We start from the raw sequence: 27,953 nt of genomic DNA, 5'->3' as shown, positions 1-27,953 counted from the left end.
GAAAATAAAATTACTTTTGCAGTGGTAATACATATACAAGTTTTAGTGAAGCCTAGCATCATAAAAACAGTATTCTTACTAAATTAAGAAACCTAGAAAGCAGAAATTTATTTGGATTGGTTAAGATGCATATCTATTTTGTAAATGCATCCAAATAAGCTGCTAAATTTGCATTCTACCAATCAAAATAAGCTGCAGTTGTCAGAATTTACACATTACACATACACGCAGAGGGTAATTGCACTACAAAATTTTTGTGATGCTATTGATGTTGACTACAAAAATGGCTGAAGCATGGCTGTATGTGCTTTCTCTCTTTGCCGTCTGTCATTCGAATTTTAGAATTGTTTGAGCCTTTGAAAAACTACTTTGTAAGTCAATTTAAATGATTTACAGTAGTATCTAGCTCTTTTTGTAAATAATCCCTTCATATTTTGGTTGCATTTTGTTTCAAATCACTTGGAAATCTTCATTCAGAATTTTTGATAAATGGATGCCAAAAACCCAAAGCTTTTTGAAGTTTATAGGAAACTGCAATTATTGAAAATGAAGTTTGCAAACAGGAAGATAATGATATTTATCCCTACAAAAGCAAAGGAGGAACTGAACAAATTAGAGCTCAAAGTGTACTAGTTTTATCTTTTTTAAATGTATAATTAGAATTGGAAAATCTCCGCTTGCAGGGAAGAATCTTTTTAAGGAGCTTCTATTTTCAACTGGGTAAATTTAGATTTTATACTGAAATGGAATGAAATTGAGAATACTTGTTTTCAGTATCTAAATTTGGCAAAACATTCAAAACAATTTTGTCTCCTAAAAATATCAAAACATAATAAAAAGTGTTGGCAAGGATGTGGAGGAACTGGAACCCTCATCCATTGCTGGTGGGAGTGTAAAATGGTGCAAAACAGTCTGGCAGTTCCTCAGTGGTTAAACATATAGTTACCAAGTGATCCAGTAAAATCCCACACCTAGGTATATACCCAAGAGAAATGAAAACATACGTCTACACAAAAACTTGTAAATGAATGTTCACAACAACATTACTCATAATAACCAAAAAGTGGGAAAAACCCAAATGTCCATCAACTGATGAATGGATAAACAAAATGTGGTACAGCCATACAATGGAATATTATTCAGCAATAAATAGAAAGAAGTACTGATATATGCTACAACATGGATAAACCTTGAAAACATGTTCAGTGAAAGAAGCCAGTCACAAAGGACCAGACAGTGTATGGTTCCATTGATATGAAGTGACAGAATAGGCAAATCTGTAGATAGATAGTAGATTAGAGAAATGGGAGCGTAGGGCTATTGGAGAGGTGTGGGGTTTCTTTTGGGGGTGATGAAAATGTTCTAAAGTTGATTGTGATGATGGATGCACAACTCTTGTGAATGTACTTAAAGCCACTGAACTGTATGCTTTTAAATGGATGTACTGTATGTTATGTGAATTATATCTCAAAGCTGTCAAAGAAAGCTACTCTGAATGGAAGCCAAAGGACAATACTGCAAAGCATTTACGCTGAAACGTTTATGCATTTCAACATGGAAAAAAAATTGAGAATATCCTCCACCAGCTACCTTTGCCTTATAAATAGAGTATTTTTCTAATTAAAAATATTATCAATTAAGGAAATTGAGTCAATTGAGGAATCAGCACTTTCAAACAGATAAGCCAAAAGAAGGATGGATAAACAAGCACAGGGAACTGTATTCAATATCCTGTGATAAACCATAATGGAAAAGTCTACAAAAAAGAATGTATATATATGTATAACCGAATCGCTTTGCTGTATGGCAGAAATTAACACAACATTGTAAATCAACTAGACTTCAATAAAATAAATGTTTTTTAAAAAGATGGGAAAAAGCCCACTACTCAGGGATAATCTTTGTTAATCTTTTGTTTTCGATCCTTCATGTGAATATATCAGGATTTAATGCGTTGTAAAATTATACGACTGCTCCCATTCAGAACGTATCTGCTTCCATTCAGAGCTTCTCCACCTTTTCTTAATGTATTATATAGCATTTCCACATTTATTTGTTGGAGTCCCTATCTTAGGCCACTTGGACATTTCGTTTATAGTCGTCTTGAGCTCCACTACTTGTTTGTGGTCAGGAAAAATGTGTGCTAGTCAATATAAACCCAACACATTGTGCAGATAGATGCCTGATACACAGAAGGCAGTTAATATCTGGTTCTCAATTGAAATGCCTGACCAAACAAAATCCTACTGCCATTCCACCTCTGAAACTACAATCAAAATGGCCTGTTTTGTTTTGTTTTCTGTTTTCATAGGTATCGTGCTCCTGAAGTTTTATTAAGATCTTCAGTTTATAGCTCTCCCATTGACATGTGGGCTGTTGGGAGTATAATGGCTGAACTATACACGTTAAGACCACTTTTCCCAGGGACAAGTGAGGTGGATGAAATCTTTAAGATTTGCCAAGTTTTAGGGACTCCCAAAAAAGTAAGTACTTTTGTCCTTAAGTTGTTATAACTTTTGATTATCTGTAACTTTTGGCCAACTAGCTGATATTTTCATTTTCAAAAAGGCTTACGCTTTAAGGGTTAATTTTCTTATAATCAGTCTTTTTTTTTATTGGGATGGGATGAGGGTTGCAAGAAGCCAGAATCCCACCAGACTGTAGAAAAAAGGGGCTTACCTTTCTTTAAGAACTTAAGGGAAAGTTCTCTATATTTAGAATTCTATGTATTTAACTTTGGTCTGATGACCAGACGATGACTACATGCTTAGCCTCTTTCCTACTTGTTCTGTGAATGTCCGTTGGGATCAACTCATTAATGCCAGGTGTCCTGGATTTTATTTTCTCTTAACCTTTTCTTGTTTACATTTATATACCTCTGCCATGGATATTTAATTTCTTGAACTGAGTACTTTTCAATTAACTATTGCACTCAGCTAGACTTCACTTTCTGAGATGCACTTATTTAATAAGTTTAAGTATGTATAATTACACCTGAATTAAATGAGTGTGTGCCTCGTAGTTAACATTAGTCAAGTTAACGCAGCTATTAAAGCTTTAACATAACTCATTTCCCAGCTGTGTGCAGTTGACATTGGATGCAATGTATAACATATAATGAGGATCTCTGTAATAATCAGTGTCTGTAAATCGCTTGTCCTTACTTGTTCAGAGCTGCCTGGGTACCATCATCACCATCGAGATCCAAAAGACCAGAGTTTAACATTTTGAAATTTATAAAAGTGCTTTCTCATTTTTTCCCTAATTCTCAACTCACTGTTCGTTCTATACTGTTTATAGCACTGAATTGTGTATGTGGTGTGGTATTTCATTTTCACATTTATTTATATGAGTCAACATTAAAATTTTCATACACAAGTGATTTTTATATTATTACTCTGTTTTAAATTGATATTTAAAAACAAATTACTTATTGTCTCCCCTCCCCCACTTATATATTCCTTAAACAGAGTGACTGGCCAGAAGGGTACCAGCTTGCATCCTCTATGAATTTCCGCTTTCCCCAGTGTGTTCCTATAAACTTAAAAACTCTTATTCCCAATGCCAGTAGTGAAGCTATTCAGCTTATGACTGAAATGTTGAGTTGGGATCCAAAGAAACGACCAACAGCAAGCCAGGTAAGACAGATCTCCCTGGTATAGTTGTGTGTGTGTTTTTTTTTTTTTTTTAATTTGAGGTTTTACAATATCAGGGATATTTTTCTTTACAAAGACCTGTCTATTTTCAACCAGAGTTTTACCGAGAGAATTAAGCCCTAAAGCTTAAGGCATCCAGTGTATGTAATGATTTAACTTCTAGGAATGTAAGATTCTTGAGAGAATTGCAAAAATAGCCACTCCAATGATTTTCTGTTTTGCGGTTCAAATGAGGAACCCTGTGGAGGTTGAGGCTGAAAGGAATTAATCTCTAATGGTAAAAATTCAGGCATGTCGACACTTTGATCTCTGACTTCTAGCCTCCAGGATGGTGACAAAATACATTTCTGTTGTTTAAGCCACCCAATCTGTGGTACTTGTTATAACAGCCTTAGAAAACTAAACAGTGGGGATAACTATCTGGGGGAATAAAGCTGTATTTCTCTGGCTTTTGAGGTGAGGGTAGAGGCATTTGGATTTACTATTCCACTTAGATGATGTACACTAGGAGAAAAATGATCCCGCCACCACCACCAAAGGAAATAAGTGGTTGGCTATGAAGGCACAATGGAATCTGGACAGAGAATGAATGTCCACTTCAGTAACCTTTCAAGGAAGTTTTGAAATCACTATTCTTTCAATATTTATTGAGCACAAACTAAGAAACTAAGTGCTTGGTAGTATGTTAGGTGGTTGGAATTTCAGATATGAATATACGATCCCTTTCCTGGCCTGGTGGAACATTCTGCAAGTACTCAATCTTCTACCACACTTTTTTTGGGGACAAAGTGCTTTGATAATTTAGAGACAGTTAACAGAGACAGGTATAGGGATGATCCTTCCACCCAGAGGAGGGATGGTGGTAAAATTTAAGGAAGAATTTGCACAGGAAATGACATTTACACGAGGCATTAAGAATGTCGGAACTTGCTCACACTTGTTTCCCATCTAGCATCTTCCTTTCCCTTCTTTCTCTGGCAGAGTGATAGAGTTCTAAACGTTCAGGCAGCGGCAGAACTGGAGGGTGAATGGGAACGGGGGAACGGTGGGAAACGGGCTAGAAGGACAACTATGAAATAACAAAAAATCAGATTTAGAGTTAGAAGAATGTTGACCTGATTTGCACAGGGTAGTTTTTTGTATTTTCTGTATGACTCCAAATGTTTATGATGAGCTTGTGTTCATTTCATAGTTTAAAAGAACAAAGAAGAAAGTAAAAGTCAAAAAAAAAAAATTCAGGCGTGTGACAAGCTAATTAGGGAGAAACTTGTCACAGGTAGTAAAAGAGCATCTCTTCAGTTAGACAGCCTAGTAGACTTTCCCACGCTCTCCTACCGTGTAGAGGACTCGGGTTCCCTCTACACAGCAGTATCATACCTCCACAGGACCGGAGTAATGCTCGCTCCCACAAGAGGGCAGCGTGTGGGCTTCCCTGGTGGCGCAGTGGTTGAGAATCTGCCTGCCAATGGAGGGGACACGGGTTCGAGACCTGCTCTGGGAAGATCCCACATACCGCGGAACAACTCGACCCGTGAGCCACAACTACTGAGCCTGCGCGTCTGGAGCCTGTGCCCCGCAACAAGAGAGACCGCGATAGTGAGAGGCCCGCGCACCACGATGAAGAGTGGCCCCCGCTCGCCGCAACTAGAGAAAGCCCTCGCACAGAAACGAAGACCCAACACAGCCATAAATAAATAAACAAATAAATAAATAAATAAAAATTAAAAAAAAAAGACTGCCATGGATCCTAGGTAATGAGGATAATAATGTAAAAAAAAAAAAAAGAGGGCAGAGTGTGATACCCACGCTTGGCTCCTTTGTGACTATACCCTCAGCACCTACAGATGAATCCTGTCTCATGGTCTTAAAAATGCCATGGTTTTATCTGCAAAGGGCTTAAATTAAAAAGTCATAACAGGCTTTATAGTATTGTTATTTAAATATAAATTGAGGATTGAAATAAACCAAATAATTATTTGACTTTTAAAAAATTTAATTTGAGAAGATATTTTCTAAAGGTCAACTGGAAGAACAAATAGGAAAGAATAGCCAAGACAGGTTTGAACAATAATAAGTAATCAGAGGACAGTGGTAGGGTTAGACAGCTTGCCCTATCAAACGTTAAAATAATCTGTAAAATGATAGTAATTACAACAGTAGGGTACTGGCATGAGGTACTTATAGTTGCAGAAGCTGCAAGTCTGTGTAAGGTAAAATCTCTCTCTCTATATATGTGTATGTATATGAAAGACAATGTATACGAAAGACTAGAAAGAAGTACTGAAAAGAAAAACATCAAAATGTGAGCAGTAGTTTTCTCTTGGTGTTGGCTTTAGAGATGATTTTAATTTCTTCTTCAGAACTTTCTATACATTCCTTATTCTATTCAATCAATATTCCCTTAACAAACGGGAAAAAAGAAGTTATTATTTTTTTAAAGATCCTCTGTTTCTTTAAGGATGGTAGCTGATATCTTAAAAAGGAAAAGTTACAGATGAAGCCTTGAAATTACAAAACATTCATAAAGCTTCTAGCTCCAAAATGTACATTACTGATTTAGGAATAGTGACATACTACTTAATGGGGCTACTTAATTCAGAACTTGAGTGCCTTCTCTGTGTCAGGTACTGATGTATTTAAATCGTCTACAGTTGTTGAGTTCCACTTAGCAATGTCCAATCAGGTGTGGTAGGGGACACAACGAAGTTTCTAAGGGGAAACTTAGAAGAAAAACTTTTTCTACCTCTGCCAAAATATACACCTCCCTGCCCTTCACCTCTTCCTTGTTCACTATTTCATTGCCCTGCTTTTTAGTGGAAGCAGGGAGACAGGGAGAGGTTAAGTTACAGGAGTTGCGTCTGTCCATCTAAAATCTGCCCCTGCACGCCTGAGAAGTTAACTGTGGGTCAGGGCTATGCCTCCACGTAGGTGGGTACTGGCTTAGGGCAGGAGGTGCAGGGGAGCAGGGCTTGATTATCTTAAGGAGCAGCCCCTTCCCCGATACACACACACACACACACAAAACAGCAGAACTGGGAACTTTCCTCCCCACCCAGACGTGTAGTACTGATAAGGGGACCTGTATCCACAGCTGAGCTGCACAGAGAGCTTCAGACACTCTCCAGACCAGTCTTCACCAACCTCAGTACTACTGACATTTCTGACCCGCTAATTCTTTGCTGTGGGGAGGCTGTCGGGTTCGCTGTAGGATACTGAGCAGCAACCCTGACAGCGTGCCTACGTGCCCGGAGCGCCTCCCAGCCCCCGAGTTGTGACAATAAAAAAAAATGCCTCCGAAGGGGCAAAATACCCCCAGTTGAGAACCGCTGCTCTAGCCTGTGTCACCCAGATGGTCACCAGCTCTGTCCCCTACCCCCCACTTCCATGCAGTAACAGTGATTTGATGACTGATCTAGTTACAACTCAAACAGTGACCATTTTTACTTGTACTTTTGTAGTTTATTCCCATAAGTATTTTCTCATTGCTGATATATTGTTAAAGCTTATTTCAGTTTCTTAGAATTTTTTTTTATTGCGAGCAGACATGTACTTATAGTTAGGCTAAAAATAACCCTGAATTTTATATGATGTTAGAGTTAATCATTTAAAATAAACTATGTAGAAGGCTTTCTTAACTCATTTCTTAATGCCTTTACGGAGTCTAAAACATTATCAGAATCTAGTTTTAGTTTGAGTTAATCACATCAAATTCAGCCAATGCTTATAAGCTAGACTTTGTTTTTTATACAGAGTCTTTAAAAGAACAGTTGCCTTGACTGGATGTTAAAATTACAAGTGAGTTATACATTCTTTCTACTAATATGTACTTTTTCATTTTTTTTAATGAAATTTACTTCTCAAATCATTTTTTTTTCTGGGTATCTTTTTAAAGTCACCACATAAGGGGAAAACTGGATGCTTTCTAAATCTCTGAAGCTTACCTAGACTAGTGATATATGCCTAGCCCAGCGCTGGACAACAGTTTATATGCAATAAATTTAGGTGAAACCGTTTTCCATTTGTTATTTCCATGCTTCTTTAGGCATTGAAACACCCATATTTTCAAGTTGGTCAAGTATTAGGCCCTTCCTCACATCGTCTGGAATCGAAACAGCCTTTAAATAAGCATGTGCAACCACTAGAGTCAAAGCCACCTGTAGCTGATCTAGAACCTAAGCCTCTGCCAGACATAAGTGACCAGACTGCCGGGCAGCCCCAGCCGAAAAATAGCCACCAGCCACTGCAGTCCATCCAGCCGCCACAGAACACGGGTGTCCAGCAAGCGCCCAAGCAGCAGAGTCAACAGAAACAGCCGCCAACGCTATTTCCAAGTATCGTCAAAAACATGCCAACCGTAAGTAGCCCATAATGACACTTCAGATGCGATGGTTTGGTTCCATTAGGATTTTGTTTCTAGGCATTCTAAAAATGTTGAGGAAGATATAAAAGATGTCTGTCTGTTTGGTTTCTCAGTACAGACCCAGAACCCAAAACAGTGTCTGGCACATGGTAAATTCTCAACAAATATCTGTTGAATGAATGAATGAATAATTGTCCACACTGTTTTTGAACCACCTCCAGGGTCTTGAGGAGTCCACATTATCTTTGGGGCAATTCTGACTACTAGAAAGTTCTTCCTCATACTGAGCTAAAATCTGGTTTCTGTAGCTTTTAATAAAAGTTAATCACTCTTCCAGACAGGCAGCCTTTCGGATATTTGAAAATCACCCTTACATTATCTGCCCCTTTCTCTAAGAGAAACACCCTCAGTTCCTTCACGTACTCTCACTAAGTTAAAGTACCCAATAAACTAGCCTGAAATTTTTAGATGGCTAATGAGTTCCAGAGTTGGGATTGAGCATTCTGTTAACTAAAATTCCCAAGTCTGTTTTTCACAAGTGCTTCTGCTCAATCACATATTCTGTACCTCTCATTGTGTATTTGATCACTAGGATTAAAAAAATTGGAAGACCTTATTTTTACCTCTCACATTTCTAATAAGTATTTTTGAACCCTTATTTTGTCTTCTCAGTTTAACCCTTCTGCCCAGCTTGTCACCAGCTATGGAATGGTTGTTCGTTTTTTACCTCCTGTACCTTCACGATGAACAGAATAGCAATGTGCCCTTGGGATAGCAAGCCACTAGAACCTTCTTCTAGGTGGATACTGATCCATTCATCAGTACTCTTGGTCAAATTATTGAACTATGTACTTGTCTCAGTCTGCTCAGGCTGCCATAAGAAAATACCATAGACTGGGTGGCTTAAATAACAAAAATTTACTTTCTCACACTTTTGGAGGTTGGGAAGTCCAAGACCAAGGTGCCAGCCAACTTGATTCCTGGTGGGGCCCTCCTCCTGATTTGTAGACAGCACCTTCTTGCTTTGTCCGCATGGCAGAGAGAGAAAGCAGCTCCCTGGATTCTCTTCTTCTAAGGGCACTAATCCCACCATGAGGGTCCCACCCTCATGACCTCATCTCATCCTCAGTTACCTCCCAAAGCCCCATCTCCAAATACCAACCCATTGGAGTTGGGGTATAAATTTTGGTGGGACATAAACATTCAGCCCATGACAGTACTGATGCTCCTTTGTTGTCCTTTTATTACTTCATTTCTTTGATAGCATGAAAGAAGACCCTGTCACCTCCTTTGCTGAAGGCCATATAGACTACATGCATTCACTGTCTGCTTTTTATGAAAAATGGTGGCCTGTGTGATCTACCGCCTTTTATCCTTAGTGCTCAAAGACTTTCTCTTTAATAACTGATATTAGAATCTTTGCCCTCAGCTGGTACCAAACTTATTAATGTGGAGTTTGCAAAAATGCACCTTCTACTTTATAAAAATTATTAATATTTGTCCCTTTCCAATCTTCTTAGACATAAGACGACTTGATGTTACTGGCATTGTTCAGCAGGACCCTAACAAAACAATTCCACTGAAATAAGAGTCTCGGACTCAGCCAAGTATAACTTTTGATTAACTCTACTCACCTGGGTCTTTAGATCTTCTTATTCTCCTTAGTCTATAGCTCATTCTCTCTGACCAAGAAACAACAGTATAAGAGAAGTTGGCAAACACCACTTTTTGTTCATCATCCATCACTATGGCACCATCAGCTTCAAGCGATGGCATATCCATTCTCTAAGCATCTTCCTACTTCAAACACAGCTGTATTTGCTGACCTTGCTTCCAAATTAACCAATTTTCAATTGCCTTTTGGATTTTTCAGTTTATATGCCCCCAAACCACCCCATGTAAATTTGAATAAAACCACCTCATGGTCTGCCTCAGACCAGGTCTTCTTCCTCATTCCTTATTTCTGTTCACAGAGCTACCGTTCTGAGACAGTCAGGCTCACATTTTTAAAGTCACCCCTGCCTTTCCTTCTCTGTGTCCAATAGGATTACATTCAGTGGCTTAGGACAGAACCTGACCACTGTGGCTTACACCACGAGGGGTTGTTTTTCTCTCACAGCGAGGAGGCGGGTGGTGGGTAAGCCAGGGCTGGTGCAGCTCATAAAAGGAACCAGACTGCTCTGTCTTCCTGCTCTACCGCCCTCCTCGGCAGGTGGCTCTCGGTCCTGTGGCCACAGCTGGCTGCTCCTCCTCTGGGGTTGCATCTGCCTTCCAGAAGGGGGAAGAGTGGCAGACACTGGCACAGGCCGGCAGAGCCTAAACTGTTTCTCGTGGAAGCCCCTCCTGACAGACTTGCACTTACAACTCACCGGCTAGGTCGTGTCCCATGGCTACATAGAGCTGCAAGGGAGGCTGGCATTTCAGATCTTTTACGTGGGCATATTGCTGCCCTGGACAAAATCTTAGCGAGGAAGCAGTGTCTGCTGCACTCTCCTTGACCTCTGTTTGGAGAGACAGAAAAAAATCCAGACCTTTTATTTCTCGTTAACAGCAAATGTATTCTTTCCTGAGCATTCCAACCACTATGAACCCGTGGCTCTTGTTACCGCATGCCACTGTTAACTGCAAAGGCCTCCTGTCTGGGGAGCCTGACCTTTCTCGAATGCTGCCTTTATCACATCACTTTTTTTTTTTTAATTTATTTATTAATTTTTTATTTTTGTTTATGTTGGGTCTTCGTTTCTGTGCTAGGGCTTTCTCTAGTTGCGGCAAGCGGGGGTCACTCTTCATCGTGGTGCGCGGGCCTCTCACTATCGCAGCCTCTCTTGTTGCGGAGCACAGGCTCCAGACGCGCAGGCTCAGTAGTTGTGGCTCACGGGCCCAGTTGCTCCGTGGCATGTGGGATCTTCCCAGACCAGGGCTCGAACCTGTGTCCCCTGCATTGGCAGGCAGACTCTCAACCACTGCGCCACCAGGGAAGCCCTATCACTTTTTTTTAAATCTCAAAAACATCCAGTGTTCTCCACTGCCCATAGGACAGCTGCGATGTCCCAGGCATATAAGGAAGGCCCTTCATCATAGAGCATCAGCCTGTCTTTACAACCCTATCCTCCATCCAGCACGAACCATCTGCTTCAGGAAACGCAGTCTGCTCTTTCCCCCTGGAACACACTCTGGCACTTTCCTATTAAAAAGCCATACTCTATGCATCTCCTCTTCCAAACTCCAGAGTAACAACCACAACAATAATACCTAACCTACAGTAACGCTTATGTGCCAGGCCCTATCCTAGAAACTTTTGATGTATTTTACTATCAAATGCGAAAACACTAAGTTAGATAAATACTGTATGTCGCCATTTAAGGAGAAGGAAACTAAGGCTTTGAAAAGTTAAGTCATTTGCCCAAAGAGACACAGCCACGCGTGGCAGTTTTCCAGATTACACATCAACGAAGAGTCAATTCTGATCCTACGTATTCAAGTTGCCCCCAACCCAAGTTCACAGAGATCCATCCTCTGTCAATTTCCTATCATATTTTTAGCACGTGCTACCTATTTTTGTTAATACTTTTAAATATGTATATATGTTATCTCCTTAACTGTACGGAAAGCTCCTTGAGGATGGGGACTTAGCATCAAATGTAATAGCTTGCACATAGAAGGCATTCGGCACCCGATTAAAGAGGATGATACTGGTTTCCCACCACAGAAGCCAAGTGGCACTCTGGGCCATAAAGGTGCCAGGAGGCGCTGGGGTCAGGCTGTGTTCAAGGCTGAAGACGGCTGGGAAGAGTTTGAGGACTGTGATGTCGGAGTCTCCCATTCCAAGAAGCCAAGCATCAGTGTTTTCAAAGAAACGAGGAAAAAAGATTCTCCATTTCGGTAAGATTTCACATTTCTCGGGAAAATATGTTTTCATCACGCATCAACTTTACTCACTAAGTATAAATGAGTGTACATATTAAAAGACAAGAAGTAGCCTAATGTTTCTTCTGTCAAATCCATATCTCCGTGCTTTTACCTCTGAAAAAGCAGGACTCCTGCCTCCTCACAGTAACGATTCTCAGCATCAGTGGCTGAGCGTGTGTGGAGGGAGGAGTTCTAGTTCAGTCTCTCGTGGCCCCTGTTAAATTACGATCACCACAATTCCCACTTGAAATCCACATGCCTCTTGGCAAAAAGCAAAGCACAATCTACAAAGGTAATGGTTTCCTCTGGTGGTGGCGTTCAGAGTTAATCATTTATTTGCTTGCTGTTCTAAACTTTTTTGATCATTTTCTAAACTTTTCCTGGAAGTTTGATATCTCTAGCAATCCCTTTTCAGTTGCATTATTCAACTTTGAGGTGAAGATGGGTGAAATTTTGGTGACTATTTTGGGAAAATATTTTCCTTGTCCCTGCCCCGCCTTGGAACAAAAGAGGAATAGGGAGAAGAGGTGGCGCACGAGTCAGGGAAACTTCCCTCATAGCTGTTTGGCACTGTACAGTGCAGAAGTCTTCACTTTGGAGTACACATACCTCTGAAGGTAGATGAAGACTTTCCATGGGGAGATAATTCTCAGTCAGTCAATTTCCAGATCCCCAAGTTCCATAGGTACTCCTCCCTAAAATCCACAAACTTGAGAATAAACAGAATAAACCTGCTTAACCCCCCTCCCACTTTAAGTCAGAAAGTCCCACCTCTCAGCCACTTCCAATCTCGCCCGGCACGAGGGTGTAACAAGTGTTGCGGTGCTACCCAAAGGGAGAGATTGGAAGACTGGCTCTTCGCCCTTCCTTGCTCTGTATGTATTTCTCTCAAGGGGAAAACCCGGCATTTAGAAATAGGGTATTTTAGCCTGTGTTGGAAAGCAGGGTGTAAAGACAGTGGCCGGAAGTGAGTAGGGCTGTTTCTAATGAAGGGGGCTCCCTGTGTCCAGGGCCACCCCAAAGTGGTGGCCAGCAGTTCAAAGGGCCAATCACATCAGCGTCCATCTCTAAGGGGGTCGACGTGGTGAGCAGGGCTTTCCCGGGGGGAACCGCGGAGGCCTGGGGTCAGACAGGTGACGAGAGCTGGCCAGGGGGGCCAGGCCTCAGCACGGGAAGAGGCCCGGTCACAGGTGGGAGAGAAGGTCGTGGTGCAGGGCTGCACACCGAGCGACAGGCAGCAAAACCAATCGCAGCCCCGTCCTCTGGCAGCGAAGGCTGCCGCTCGGAGAGACGGCCTCGGGAACTAGACAGAGCTAAGCCTGGGTGCTGGAAGGCCTCCGTTCCTACACAGAGCTGGGGCCGTAGGATGCCGGGCCCTGGGGGACGGAGGCACCCCGCCTGGTCCCTGCCAGGCACCCCGCCAGGCGCTCGCCACCGTCCAAGTCGATTCTGCCTTCTGGGAAGTAGGCACATGTCAGCAAATGCATGGTGTCTCTGTATGTCATTAGGCTCTTTGGAAATTCTGTTTGGGGACTTGCCTAACACTTCTTTCCCCACTTCAGTTCTCTTAGCCCAGCCTAAACCGTGTTCTAACAACCTTAGTGGTTACACACCGCTGGAGTAGCCAGCTGGAGATGGCTGTGATTCTCTTCCCTTCCAACATGCCATCTTCCCACATCACAAATCCACAGCTGCAGCAGTCGCAGGAAAAATGGAAACACACTGTACATGCTGCTTAGTTACAAAGCTTTCTGCCTCATACTGTCTAGCATTAGGAATGATTCTAGGCACTGCCCAGTATCTACTCGGGAGAGGGGCTGTCATTTAGTGCTCCTGTCAGCAGAAGGTCTCTGATGGAAACCACTGACTGCTTTGAAAAGATGTGCGGAGGGTGGGCGAGAGCAGAGCAGCCGTCATCTTCCCGTTCTTCACCCGGTGATGCTACTTTATGTTGACTTTCAAGGCTTCCAGAGTCAGTACCTGCAGGCCCCAACCACTCAACAGGGGAAAACAAGAACTTACCCGCTGCTATTTCCCTAAAATCTGATTCTGAATTGTCAACTGCTTCAACAGCTAAACAGTACTATTTGAAACAATCAAGATACCTTCCAGGTAAGCAGAGAAAATAAAATGTTTCCTGGTAACTAGAATAGTTAATAGGTCATGCTCCAGGGTCTTTGAATCCCTGAAGAAAGGGCACCAGTGAAATACAATCACAGCGCTCTTTTCGGGCTCAGCCTGTCCCCGGGGACTTTTCTGGACCTCCTGCCTCTGTGAAGTCTGCTCAGGAAATGCCTGGCAGTCACCAATCAAGATGACGAGTATGGTTCAGAAAATACCACCCTCCCCCACCAAAGCTATGCCTTCTGTAAACTGTATTCAAACAATTCTGCACTCCCATTACCAGTTCTTATAAAAGGTAGAATTTTATACTGTTTCCTAAATGATCTGATTTGTGTTTTTAAAAGATCATTCTGGCTGCTAGGTAGACCACGCTAGGGGCTCAAAAAGGGTAGGGGACTGGTCGAGGGGCCCAAGGAGACTGGTCAAGAGGCCACTGCACACGTCTGGATAGAGAGGGTGATGACTTGTTCCTTAGGACGGTGAGAGGAGTGGGAATTAAGACCGTAAGAGAGGGTGCACTTTTGAAAGGTGCAAAGACACCAGTTGGTTAGTAAGTTTCGGTGCTGAAACCATGAGGTAGTTCTGATCTGACTGCAAAAGCAGGAGTGTAATAAAGTTTCCAGAACACAGATTCATGGGGGACACTTTTCCCTGTTTAAAAAAGAAAGAAAATTGAATCCATTTCACTGAAATAAAATCAGTGCTTCATCTTCACTGTAGAAGTGCGCCCTCTGGTGGTGGGAAAGGGTATTGCAAAATTTTTGGCAGACACCTGTTTTCCCAGCTCTGCTTGCTCCCTCATGCAGTTTTCAGGAACGTATTTCAGGGTATCTGAGACCCATCCGATCATTTCCTTTTTCACCAGGAAGGTCTAACAAATTCTACTAATTACTCTGGGTCAGAAGCATAGCTGTAATTGAAGCCTAAGAAACAGACTCAAAATTAGAACGAACTGTTTGAAATCTAAACCAGAGCCTGACTGTACCCTATTTTGGCATGTTTTGTCTCAAAGATGGCCCCTCTAGAGCTGGGTGAGATTTGAAACTAGAACTGAGCTCAGTTCGGTCACTTGGACAAACATTTATTGAGCACCTATCGTGATCCAGCAACTGCAGAGGACAGAAATGCAAAGAAGAAGTGATCCTTGACATTTATTTATGGTCTGTAGTTAATTCATTGAATATCCTCAGGAATAACAAAGAGTATTATCTTTGGGAGGCTTCCATTTTTTTTGTTGTTTACCATAAAGCCAAGTATTAAGGTCTTATTAAGCATCAAACTTTAGGATCAAGGGAGCTCTAGAAATGTACCATATAATTTCAGGGCAGCCTGACATTATACTGCAAGGATTGGCAGATCTGTGACACTGGCCTTCAGGGAGAGGGACGCAAGAGTCATAGTTATTGACCTGCTACTGACCGGCTGTGTACTGGAGCATGACTCTGAGATTCTGTTTTCTGTTACTTAACGATGGGACTGCAGTCATCCATCAGTTCGCCCGTAAGCCTTAGGTACTTAATTATCACAAGGTAGTTGTTGCAAATAGAGTATACAGTGGAGGTGCTAATAATCTCGGCGGTGCCCTCTGGTCTCACGCCCGGTCCCAGCACTTTTGAAACCCTGTTCTGTGGATCCTTCTCGAGTCCCATTATCACTTACGGTCCTTCCTTCCACCCGGTGTATCCAACGTCCTGTGTCACTTGTATATGTGCCTCTCCTACTGCGTTTTAAATTTCTTAGCGAGACACACGAACTCCCCTGTGACCTGCTGCCTGCTCCCCCTCTCCAGCCTCACTCTGGGCCACGCCCTGTTCCGGCTCCATCCTTGCCAAGGACTCCGACTCCGACTTGAGTTTTTCCCCTTCCCAGGTCCACTGCCCACACTGACGCCTCTGCCAGGAACACACCTCCCCAACTCCTATCAAGTCCTTATCATGATTCACATTCCAGCTTAAAATGACCTTTTCAGAAGACTGGCTTTGTTGCTTCTGTTTTTTGCAGCCTCAGCACCAGATTCTTCTGCATAATTTGCACACTGCTAATTACTCACCTAATTATCTATAACCGTTCATGTCTCCCTTCTCACTAGAGTAGATTATAAGAGCCACAAGGGCAGAAACTGGTCTACTTTGTTCACCACTTTTTCTCCAGTGGCACATACACTGCCTGGCACGTGGTAGGTGCTCAGTAAATATTTGCTGACTGACTTTTTAATCTCCTTTGAGGGGATGGATGATAGTATATTAATTTTTGCTTCTCTTTAACGGTGTTTGGTTATAGAAGGTACCCCAGAAAAGCTTGTAAACTAATACATGTTTTAAAATTCTAGATTTTGTCTATTTCCAAGAAAATGGAAATCTTTTAACAGAAAAAGAGTTAAAGCAATTATTTTCAACAGTGTAGTATGTATTTACCGAAAAAAAAAAGACTAGGGATATTGCAAAGCTAATTGTATTAAAATAATTTAAGTATTCAGGGCCCATTCTTTGTTGAACTGTATTTATAAAAAATATTCACCTAAAGAGATTTGTAGTTTTCTCCCCTGACCTTGCACCTTCTTTGGGGGTAAATATCTTTTGTGTGTGTGTGTGCGTGTGCGTGTGAAGATATTTTTAACCTGAGTAATTGCTACCTAGTGCATCTTCTTTATTGTCAGGGAATTGCCTATTATAGTTCTATTTGTAGGTATTTTATTAGAAACCAAAATCCATAAGGAGCAATATCCTATAATAAAGGGAAATGATCTACCTGATGGAGTGTTTCCTTAGAGAACTGATGACAGGTAACCTTGCGGCTTGGTTCGGAACAACCAGGCTTGTTTCTGGCTTTAAAACAAGGAATATTATTATATGTCTCATGAATGTGAAACCTTGCCAAGGAGTTCACTTTGGGAAAAGTCAAAGCTCCCTTGAAACAGGGGCTGACCCTCTCTGTACATTAATAGTAGTCCTTGGTAAGGATGTTTTCTACACTAAAGAGAACCCTACATGTATGACCCAGAGGCTTAGACAGTGTGATGTCTCTGGCGTCTGCTAGGCTGAACCCAATTTAATTATCAGTCAAAAGAAAGCAAGTTCAGGAAGTTCTCAAATCTCTCAAAACTAGGTTAAAACAACACCCTTTGACCACTGGTACCAAAGTCCAAGGCTGAGTCCACATTTCACAGATTTCAGAAAATCATAAACAATTAACTGTTTATATTTTACTACATCCGATATGCAAATAAGCTTCACAGGTGGATCTTTACATGCACTTCCGAACTTCTCAGTTCCCCTGGGTTCTTGGCCGCATGTCTGTTTCCCCCAGCTACCCCAAGTGTTCCTCAAGGGTCTGGCACAGAGCGTACACTCAAAATAAGTGTATGACATGGAAGTATCTTTTGGAAGAAAATTTTTGTGCCACCTCAAATTTTAAGAGACATTTAGCAAGAAACATCCAATGTTTATCATTACTTGTATTACAGAAAATAACTTAACGTTTCTAAAAGACACTGTGAGGATTCCAGGTTATTGTGTTTAGGGCTGAGGATCATGTTAGGGTCCATCAAAAAGCAAGTATTTGCTCCACTGTAGCCAAAATTTATTTCCATTCCCTTGCGTTCTTTCTAGTCTTAGTTTGAATGTATATTTTTCCTTCAAGTTTATGATGGCACCCTAACTTTCAAAATGACTGTTTTGTTCTTCTAAGGAGTAAGCCCCAAGAACGTGTCCTTGATAGCCAGTGGAAAGGATATGAACCCATATACCTGGAATAGCCAGTTATTTCCTAAGTCGTTGGGACCCATGGGGGCAGAACTTGCTTTCAAAAGGAGTAATGCAGGTAAAGCAAGACTACATTTAAAGTATGAACTTACACTGTTTTCCTTCTGCAGATTTTTACTTTTAAATGTTTCCTTCTTCCCCAAAGTGTAAAAATATGTGGGGTGACAGTCAAAGGGCTAGTTTGATATATTGGTGTCAGTGTTGAGAAAGTGAGTAACTCTGATGATGGGGAACAAATAAATCCTTAAGTCAAGTGGTTTCCAGTTCTTAGCTTTTAAAAAATTGAAGGAGAACCTAGTTGAGTTATAGCTAACAGATAATTAAAAATCATTTGTGAAACTAACACAACACTGTAAATCAACTGTACTCCAATATAAAATGAAAATTTTTTTTAAAATCATTTTTTATGAGATCACTATGTGATATTTGATCTGTAACTCTGAATAGTGTTCAAAGACTATAGTAACAAAGCTGTAACAAAACACCTTTCATTCCCTACTATGCATTTACAAGATTTCTCCTTGCTTCCCATCTTTAGAAAAAAAAAAAAAAAATGAAGCTGAATCCTGTCTGATTTTAGCAATAAGTAATATTTATTGATGGATACATGAACCACTTGAAAAAGGTCCCATCTTTCTCATTAAGAGATGAATTTCCAAAAAAATCCGACTTTTCACTTTTAATAATCAAATTCTATAATATTCATCTTTTTTGATAAATTATATACAACGAATCATTCTAACTATAGTTAACTTAATCCAGAAAAAAGTATTTTAATATACTTATGGTTGGTTACAAGAAATTTTTTTAAAGGTTTCAATCTATACACATTTTTGACTGGTTAATTTAAAGACTTTAAGTCTAAAATTATATTCAGATAAAATTTGGGAGTTGACATATGAATGAAAATAAAATTTTAGAGAGAAAAGGGATTCATGTGAAATTTCTACCTGTTAAAAAGGACTGTGGTCATGTATTTCTTTTTTTTTTTTTTTTTTGGCCTTACCACGTGGCATGTGCGATCTTAGTTCCCGGACCGGGGATCGAACAGCGCCCCCTGCAGTAGGAGGGCAGAGTCTTAACCACAGGACCACCAGGGAAGTCCCATGTGGTCACGTATTTCTTAAGTCAGTATTGGTCAGCATAAAATCACTATGGTATTTAGATTCCACTGATTATATTTATAAGAGAGATGTAATAGTTTTATTTTTAAATGTCTATAATTACAGTATGCCAGAAGTTAAATCCTTTGGAACCGTAAAACTTATGAGGAAACATTTTAGATATCAGCTTAAAGTGTCTGAAGAGGTAGAGAGTTCTTTCTTAAAAAATATGTAGGTGGTATTGGATCAAAAGAGTTTGAGGATCACTGTAGCAACCGAGGAGTCTCCTGAGGTGTTCTGACGTGACATCAAACGCTCTCGATATCTTATCCATTTAACAGTGCTGCGGCACTGCAATTTGCTAATTTTTTCTCAGTTATTTAAAAATAATATTCACTGAACCAAGTGGTTAAATACAGTCAGGTAAAATGACAGCTGCACAACTTTGAGTCTCAGGGAAATATACGACTGACATCAAACGAAAGCTGAGACAGCACCGAGCACATTTTCTCGGAGAAACATTTTAAGGTTTCTTTCTGCATCTTTTCATTAATCATGGAATCCATTTTTTCTCTGCTTTTCCTATAACATTCTCCTTATTGTTCATTCTTTCCTTCCATCTGCCTTCTCTTTAGAAGAAAGCATAATTAAACCAATTGAAAAACTATCATGCAATGAAAGTTTTCCTGAAAAATTACAGGACTCACAAGGTAATTTCTGGGCCTTGTAGATGAGTACAGTTTGTTCTTTGAATCTCCTGTCCAATTTTATTCTCAACATCTACCCCAAATCTTGTCATAAAAGGCCACTACGAAGGCCAAGGTCACCTGCTTTTAGGGGTCAGATCAGGACTAGGAGAGACAGAAGCATTAGCACCGTCAAGAACCTCTTTCTTCGGGAGCTGGAATTCTAAGAGTAATTAGCTCTCAAAAAGCTCTATGCTTGTCTTCTTAAATTAATTATGACAATTTAAAGAAATCAAGCAAATCTACGAAAAATAATTAAAGGGATATTTTCTAATTTTATAATCAATATTCCTGGAAATTTTTTTTTTTAAGTTCTGAGACTCATTTCTGAGCATGAACCATCATTTAAAAGAAAAAGTTAACCAGGTTCATAGAGATGATGGATTTCCTAGAATTTTGCTGTCAGTGGTTTAAACAGTGCTAACTATTGGCTCCAACCTAAAAATTTGCAGCTCACAAGGTACTTCAAATGAAAAGCCAAAATAATTTAAGAAGACTTAATTTTCTATGCATTTTCCCTTAGCAACTTCTTCCTCCAGTAGGAAGAAGCATCCTGTAACCGATCAGTGCATCGGTTTTAGAGCCTGACGTGTCCCTGTTCAGTCACTCACTAGCCTTGTGATCTTGGACAAGTTGCTTGGGTCCTCTAAGTCAGTTTCCCCGCCTGTAAGACAGAGGAAATAATACTGACCGAGGCATTATTATACGACCATCCCTAGGATTTTTGTCACACAATAAGCATTTAATAAGTGTTTGCTCTGATGATGGGGATGAGAGTGGGAGAGATCTTTTTTTTTCCGGCCATGCCACGTGGCATGTGGGCTATTAGTTCCCTGACCAGGGATCGAACCCACGCCCCCTGCATTGGAAGTGCAGTCTTAACCACTGGATCGCCATGGACGTCCCGGGAGATATGTTCTCAGGCAGCTACTGAATGGGATTACTGCCTTGAACTTCCCTTTCAAAAAGTCTTTTGAAGTAAAGGGCTGATTCGTAAATTAGAATGAGTACCTCAAGGTGAAAAGAAAGGACAAATGAGGCAGCGGTGCCTATGCAAAATTCAGCAGTGTTAAAAATCGTATAAACTGATAACGTGTTTACTGTGTAACATCCTTTAGGGTCTGATAAATAATATTGCCGTTTGACATCTGTTGGTTCAGGAGCAAACACTTATTGAGCGCCTGCTATGCACAGCACCGTGACAGACGTCAGGGACACAGGAAGGCAGAGTCCAGCCTTGTGGTCAAACGACACCATGTAAAAATAAGCTTCAGTCGTAGCTGCCAGATGAACGGTTCTTTGAAACCACCAAGGCGGTCAGAGCCCTGATTCACCTTCTCACTGACAAACCTGTCCCTTTTCTGGTGTAGCCAGGCTCCTTAAAAGAGAAGTTACATTCGTTTTTCCTCTTATTTCCACTTTACCCCTCGGCTCACTGCAGTCTGTCCTCAGCTTGCCTCGGGCCACTGACACAGCTCCTGCCGGGGCCTGTCCCAGGGCAGTGCCAACCCCACCAGACCTCTGCCTTATTTGCTACTCCTTCCTTGTCACACGCTGTCTTCTCTGGAGTTTCCAGACCCTATTCCTACCGTCTACCTCTCCACTCTCTCCCCAGCAGGGTCCTTTTCTTTTCTCCCCCTTAGTGCTGTTCCCTGGGTTCTGTTCTATTCCGGGTCTTTGCATATCCCACAGTCCCTCTGGGCTGGCTCCTCCAAGCCCACGGTGCCATCACCGCCATGCCCCGATCATTCCAGATCTCCAGGCCTGCTGGACCTCTGTGACTTGAATCTCCCATGGGCACCAGGTCTTTACCCCACACCTGATTCTTCCCCTGAATCCTGTTCTCAGTCACCTACGCTACAGACTTGGGGGTTTATATTACTCTCCTTCCCACCCCTCCCACCCCATACACCTGCTAGTTCCCTCCTCCATCCCTCCATGACTGTCTAAGTTCAGACTCTCTTACTTTCTCTCTCATTTCAGCTACAGCAGTGCCCTCCTGACTGGTCTCCTGCCTTTACACTTCCCCCCAGATTGATCATTCACCAATAGCGATGAGGATGGTGACAGCTGACATGTCTCGGACAGCAGAGCCTGTGCTAAGCGCTTAGCATTCATCTCATTCAATCCCTACAACAACCCCTATGAGAACAGGCGCACTTATCAGGGTGATTTTACAAGATGAAGAAGTGCTCAGAGAGCACCGCAGGGATGGGGGCTTCCTGGCAGGAAATATACTCTCAGGTTAAGAAGTGGAGTCATAAAAACCTGGGTACATTCAGGGCGACACCTTGGGTTCACATTCTAACTTGGTCACTTACTAACTGTGAGAAGTTAGCCAAGTCAGGTGTGGATAGTAACATGCATCCAAGAGGGTTGTTATATGGACTGAATGGGAACATCTGTAAAACCGTAGTGCGGCGCATGAAATATAGACGATGCCCCCAAAACAGAATTTAGAATCAGTAGTGGTTGTAATCAAAGTTACTCTCCGGTGCTTTCAAATATTAACCTTCTGACTCTGAAACTTTATGATACGTCACTAGGAAATCTTGGAAGTTATGCTACTTACAATCAGTCAGGATATATTCCTTCCTTTCTCAAAAAAGAAGTGGGGTCAGCTGGCCAGAGGATACACTTAGCAACACTCGGTGCGACCGCTTCAGGTAAGAACAACTTCAGATACAGTTTTTGAGAATTCTGATCAGAAAGGAGCTTTTAAAGTTTATAGTCACCTTTCGTGAGTGAAGACTTTTAAATTAGTCTCACCTATTCACTACAGTTCTGTTTTTGGCAAAATGTCCCATTTTTCTCCCAAAGATGCGGTTTGAGAGTCTAATAAGAGGAGCTACTACCTCTGATTCAGTGGTTTTTCTCGGTCAGACACACAGATTGTGCCACTGAATCCTCCCAATGACCTGATGAGGTAGATCTTTTACAGATGAGGAAACTGACATTGAGTCATTTACCTAGGGTCACACAGCTTGTACATAGTGGAGGTGGGATAGAAACTGTCTAATTCCGAAGAGTGTGCTGTGCTACACGACGAGATGTGCGAGCATGCACTTCTCAGAGCTTCCCACCTGGTACCTGGCACGGAGCGGAAAGCGCGACAGATGCTGAGACTCTGATATGTATCAGTTAACGGGCAGTCCTTCTGCAGTTCCATCTTAGGGTTTAGAACTAAACTGCGGCAGAACTTTGACTGGCTTTCGCTCTGTAATATACTAGGTGGTGAAGTTTTATTCCCCACCCTCCGACGCTATGACTAACTTGGTCACCTGCTCTGCAGTGGCGTGGTGTGTGACAGCCACATTCAGGGGGACGCCCTTGAAACTGAGGTGAGGATTCTGTACTTGAGTTGACCAGATCTGACTATGAATGTTCTCTAAGTTATTTCAGTCTAAAATAGATACCCTTCTTAAAGCACCTAAGATAAACACTGAGGCAGGTAATTACAAGTTTGATAAGATATCTAGTTACAGTTTAATTTAAAAGTTGACTTCAAAAGTCTTCTCCCAGTCTGTCCCAGCCAGGATCTTATATTATAGAACTCCTGATTAGAGTTACCAGTCTTTAAAGTTCATGCTCTCGGAGCTAAAATTGTAAAAAGCACTGGACTTACGTAATTTTTTATTTCTTACCATGGTAGAACTGCTTAAGCAGTACTCAGTTACCTTATCTGCGAAAAGAACTGCTTGATTACCTCTCTGCTGAAACAGAATATATAAATAAACATTTTATGTACAGCAATAATTTTTATAAAGCCTCAGATACTTTAGGGCAGCCTTATCATGACTCATTAGCCATGGCTTGGTAGCAATTTTTAATATGAAGGCAGAAAGTCATAACGTCTCAAATTAGTTTGAGTACCTGCCCTTAGAAAGTGAAAGTGGGTATTTTTGAACATATTTTTATAAGGGATTGGAGGCCTTTATATATTAATTATTCTGTCAGATTAGCATGCATATTCCTGTTTTCATTTTTTTAAGTAAAATGCTTTCTTGTAACTTTTCATCTCTTCATTTTACTCTGCTTATCAGATTTTCCTACAGATCGTGATAGGAGGAAAGGTAAAAAAAAAAAAAAAAAAAGAAGTAAATATTAATCATTCTCAAGTGGTCAATGCAAATCCTTAGGAAAACACTGTTCTGTAAGAGATGTGTCTTCCAGCCCTCCCACTGGTGTGACAGTTTCCCACAAGAGAATAAAACCAGGTTATTACCGTATTTACTCGACTATTTCCCCTTCTCTCAGCCTCCCTCTCTGCTCTTCTTCCTCATCCTCAAGTCTGGAGAAGAAAAATCACATTAATTTCTTCCTCCCTCCCCATGTCATCTCTCAACCCAAACCCCCTCATACCTCCTTGTCCCCTGCTCTGACAGTAACAAGGACTTAGAGGAGTGACTTCTTTCAGACACAGCCGCCCTCTAGAAGTACGGGGCCCTGTGCTACGTGCTTTACATGCATTAACTCACTGAACTCTCTCCCAATGGCTCTAAGACAGAAGGTACCATCATTATCTCCATTTTACAGAAGTTTTCTATCTTGCTAAAAGTTATATAGCAGTGGCATGGATTGCATTCTTAACTAGAGGCAAACACCTTTTCCTTCAGCAAACATTTCCTACAAGAAGTTAAATGCCCTTGATAGGACACATGCAGGTTTTAAAATAAATGCACAGCAAGTGTTAGAGGGCTGCCAGCTCCGTTCTGGGGAGCGGTGAGGTGTGGGCACAGCCAGCTGCTGAACAAAGCATTTCTTTGCCCCACACGAGACCTGGGCTCCTTTGTCAGCTACTAAGTTCTTCACCAAGGGTGCTGGAGTCCTAAAACTCTGTTCTTTCTCAGAAAGGAATCCTAAACGTCAACACTACCGCCTTACTGGCAAAATGATTCCCTTTTCAAAGAAGGTTTTACAAAGGTTGGCCTGGACACAGTTTCCTTCAAATGCATTTAGGACTTAAGACTATGTCATCATCTGGAAAAAAAGCTTCTCTGGATGTTACTCCCCAGACGCGTCACTTCTCACCCACTGTTAGCTTAAGAATGGGTTTTCCCTTTCCCTTTCTCTCAGTCACGGAGACTTATTGTCTCCTCCCTCCTGCCCTCCCCTCCCATGTGCTCTCTCCTCTGCCCATGGTACCATTCTGATGTGAGTGCACTAATTTATCAGACTGATGCTGGTGTATATTGCAGAGGGTTAGACTAAAGGGCTATTCCTAGAAAATACGGTGCACTTAACTGGCCCTTCTAGACACTGTCCCTGTCTTTGTTAAGGAGCTTTTTATTGGCTTTGAGAACTTTAAACCCAGTAAGAGTGGGATGAAATGACCCGTCAAACCAAGAAAGAACTCTTGGCCTCCTTGTCCCAACTGGACCACAAAGCAGTTGGGGTGACTGTCACCAGGGCGGTTCCTCACGTAAGGCTTTGTTCCCTTTAAGCTGAGGTTAACAACACATCAGGACCCACATGCTCCCTTAAGTTCCTCCTATACTTCCAATTCTACAGTAAAAAGAGAAGAAAAAAATGGGAACACCATGCAAATAAATATAGTATAGCTAGTGTTAGGTGTACAGAATGGTAAGAGAGTCATTTCAAAGTTGACTCCTACAGAGTATAATCCAAGAATGACAGCTACCACATAGTGTGAAAAGATATTTAAATCCCAAACAGAAAGATGGAACATCAGAGAGAATAGCTCTGATACCTAGCTCCCAGTTTGAAGTGAGGAAGGGGTGAAGGAAGGACTGAGGATATTAAAGTTTTCTCTGAAATGATTTACTGCTTTGTCATTTGACATGTTCAAGCAATCTGAGCTTATAAATTGTTCAGGTAACAGATGTCTAACACATTAAAATTTTCACAAAATTTTAATCAGCCAATACATGTATGAATAAGACAAACCTTGTGACGAAAGGTTTGGGATCCTAAGAATGGCTCACTTTTCAAAGGGATTCTGTTATCATCCATCGATTTCCCAATAAAACATGAAGTTTCTTGACTCCAAAAACCACATTTTCATGTTTAAAGAGAAACCTGCTATGTGACCCCATCTGTGTGGCTCCATGAAGCCAGAGCTTTACAGGATTCACAATTCTGAATACATCTGCTGTAGTGATACTGTGCTCAGATATTATTTAGATGTAACCACAGTGTGATTTTAAATAGTCACTGACACTGTGGGTATTGCCCATTGAACTTAAACCAAGGAGTTATTCTTGGTCATCCCAGTTGATATTGCCTATCAAAATATGATGGGCACTTCAGTGAGCCCAAATAAGAAACAGCAGCAGTGTCAGAACTATAAACCAGAAATTATGGCTCTTAAGCTGCTGAAAACGCTAAATGGTGTCAGCATAATACTACAATAGAATTTTTGGCTTATATATATATATTTTAAAAAAACCTTAGAGACCACTGAATTAATCCTTTAAAGACAAATTCAGATTTTCGGACTTCCCTGGTGGCGCAGTGGTTAAGAATCCGCCTGTCAACACAGGGGACACGGGTTCGAGCCCTGGTCCGGGAAGATCCCACATGCCGCAGAGCAACTAAGCCCATGTGCCACAACTACTGAGCCTGCGCTCTAGAGCCCACGAGCCACAGCTACTGAGCCCATGCGCCGCCACTACTGAAGCCTGCGCGCCTAGAGCCCGTGCTCTGCAACAAGAGAAGCCACCGCAGTGAGAAGCCCGGGCACCGCAATGAAGAGCAGCCCCCGCTCGCCGCAACTAGAGAAAGCCCATGTGCAGCAGTGAAGACCCAACACAGCCAAAAATAAATAATTTTTTTAAAAAAAAGATAAATTCAGGGCTTCCTTGGTGGCGCAGTGGTTGGGAGTCCGGCTGCCAATGCAGGGGACACGGGTTCGTGCCCCGGTCCGGGAAGATCCCACATGCCGCGGAGCGGCTGGGCCCGTGAGCCACAATTGCTGAGCCTGCGCGTCTGGAGCCTGTGCTCCGCAACAAGAGAGGCCGCGATAGTGAGAGGCCCGCGCACCGCGATGAAGAGTGGCCCCCGCTTGCCACAACTGGAGAAAGCCCTCGCACAGAAACGAAGACCCAACACAGCCAAAAATAAATAAATAAATTTATTAAAAAAAAAAAAAAAAAAGATAAATTCAGATTTTCCCCCATAAAATGAACTGCTTTATTTTGAATTTAATAATCATCTGAATAAAATTCTAGTTTCTGGTTCTGCTTTCTTTCAGAATATCCCTGGAACACAAAAACTGGTCAGGGGCAGTTTTCAGGACCTACTTATAATCCTACAGCCAAGAATCTAAATATTGTGAACCGCGCACAGCCAGTCTCCTCCGTGCACGGGAGGACAGACTGGGTGGCCAAGTACGGAGGCCACCGATAGGAGTCTGGTGTGAAGTCCCACAGCATCGCTCCACAGAGTCTGTGCAAGTCCCCTGACCCCGGGAAATGTCTACAGATGTCTATTTCTACTGAGTTCTGGAAGAAATATGTCATAGTGGGTACTCTGAAGAGCAAAACTCATCTCCTGTTTTCTTTCTTTCCTAGAAATGAAATGCATTTTCTTAGCATCATTGCCCACAGTGCTGATATATGGGTAGGACTTTACAAAGTATTGAATAAACTATTTGCCAAAGTGTCAAGTATTTGATCTACAAATTAATAGATACTAAGTACAATAAGAAGCTTTTTAAAAAAATGCCTCCAGAAATAAGTGTTTAGAGTGTTTTATATTTGCCCAAACTATTAAAGATTTCATCGTTTGGCCTCAGAGGTTTGTTTTGTTTTGGGTTTTTATAGCAATTACATAGATGTCTGTGGACTGTCAGTTACGGTTCTTATTTGGCCAAGGTTCTACTCTACCATTTTGGCAATGGCAGAAAGATGGTAATTTATCACTTTTCTACTTTGGAATTATGGAAGCAATGATAATTCTAATCTAAAGCAGGACATCTTTCTTAGAAATAAATACTTCTTTAACATAGAGATGTCAAAATCACATCACCTGATTTTAGTGGAGAAAGAGTCGATTGTTCGATTTTGATCAATACAACTGCTATGAATTCGTGGTGACTATCAAACCCAATGGCTTGATGACTTCCAAATTAACCAAGTCAAGGTTCTGTCATCTTCACATCAAGTGTGTTCATCAGACTTTCAAAATACGTTGTTTCCGTATTCCCACGAGGCACAAAGATGAAGTATACCAGCTCGTCCCCCAAAGCAAACTCCTGCTGCTGCTGCAGGCAGATCACTGACTCCGCTCTGACCTTCACACTTGCTCTGAAGAGCAAATGCATTCAGTTGCTA

The 27,953-nt window shown here is 41.5% G+C and overlaps 1 protein-coding gene across 3 annotated transcripts in view; it reads left to right on the top strand.

The window, feature by feature from the left end:
* The window catches only part of MAK (male germ cell associated kinase), a 49,652-nt gene extending 21,699 nt beyond the window's left edge, over window positions 1–27,953 (top strand). The window contains exons 6-14 of one of the 3 annotated variants that reach the window (XM_036867809.1): window positions 2,312–2,483; window positions 3,471–3,638; window positions 7,699–8,010; window positions 11,726–11,898; window positions 13,889–14,037; window positions 17,737–17,868; window positions 19,549–19,623; window positions 22,206–22,325; window positions 26,873–27,953. In XM_036867809.1, coding sequence (XP_036723704.1) covers window positions 2,312–2,483; window positions 3,471–3,638; window positions 7,699–8,010; window positions 11,726–11,898; window positions 13,889–14,037; window positions 17,737–17,868; window positions 19,549–19,623; window positions 22,206–22,325; window positions 26,873–27,027 — 1,456 coding nt within the window. In that variant the 3' untranslated portion in view covers window positions 27,028–27,953. The remainder of the gene's footprint in view (window positions 1–2,311; window positions 2,484–3,470; window positions 3,639–7,698; window positions 8,011–11,725; window positions 11,899–13,888; window positions 14,038–17,736; window positions 17,869–19,548; window positions 19,624–22,205; window positions 22,326–26,872) is intronic. The other 2 variants (XM_036867810.1, XM_036867811.1) reach the window with 2 other exon arrangements.

This window comes from Balaenoptera musculus, chromosome 11, assembly GCF_009873245.2.
Source record: "Balaenoptera musculus isolate JJ_BM4_2016_0621 chromosome 11, mBalMus1.pri.v3, whole genome shotgun sequence".
Classification (NCBI taxonomy): Eukaryota; Metazoa; Chordata; class Mammalia; order Artiodactyla; family Balaenopteridae; genus Balaenoptera; species Balaenoptera musculus.
The sequence above is the reverse complement of the archived record's forward strand: the minus strand, read 5'-3'. Positions and strand labels throughout refer to the sequence as shown.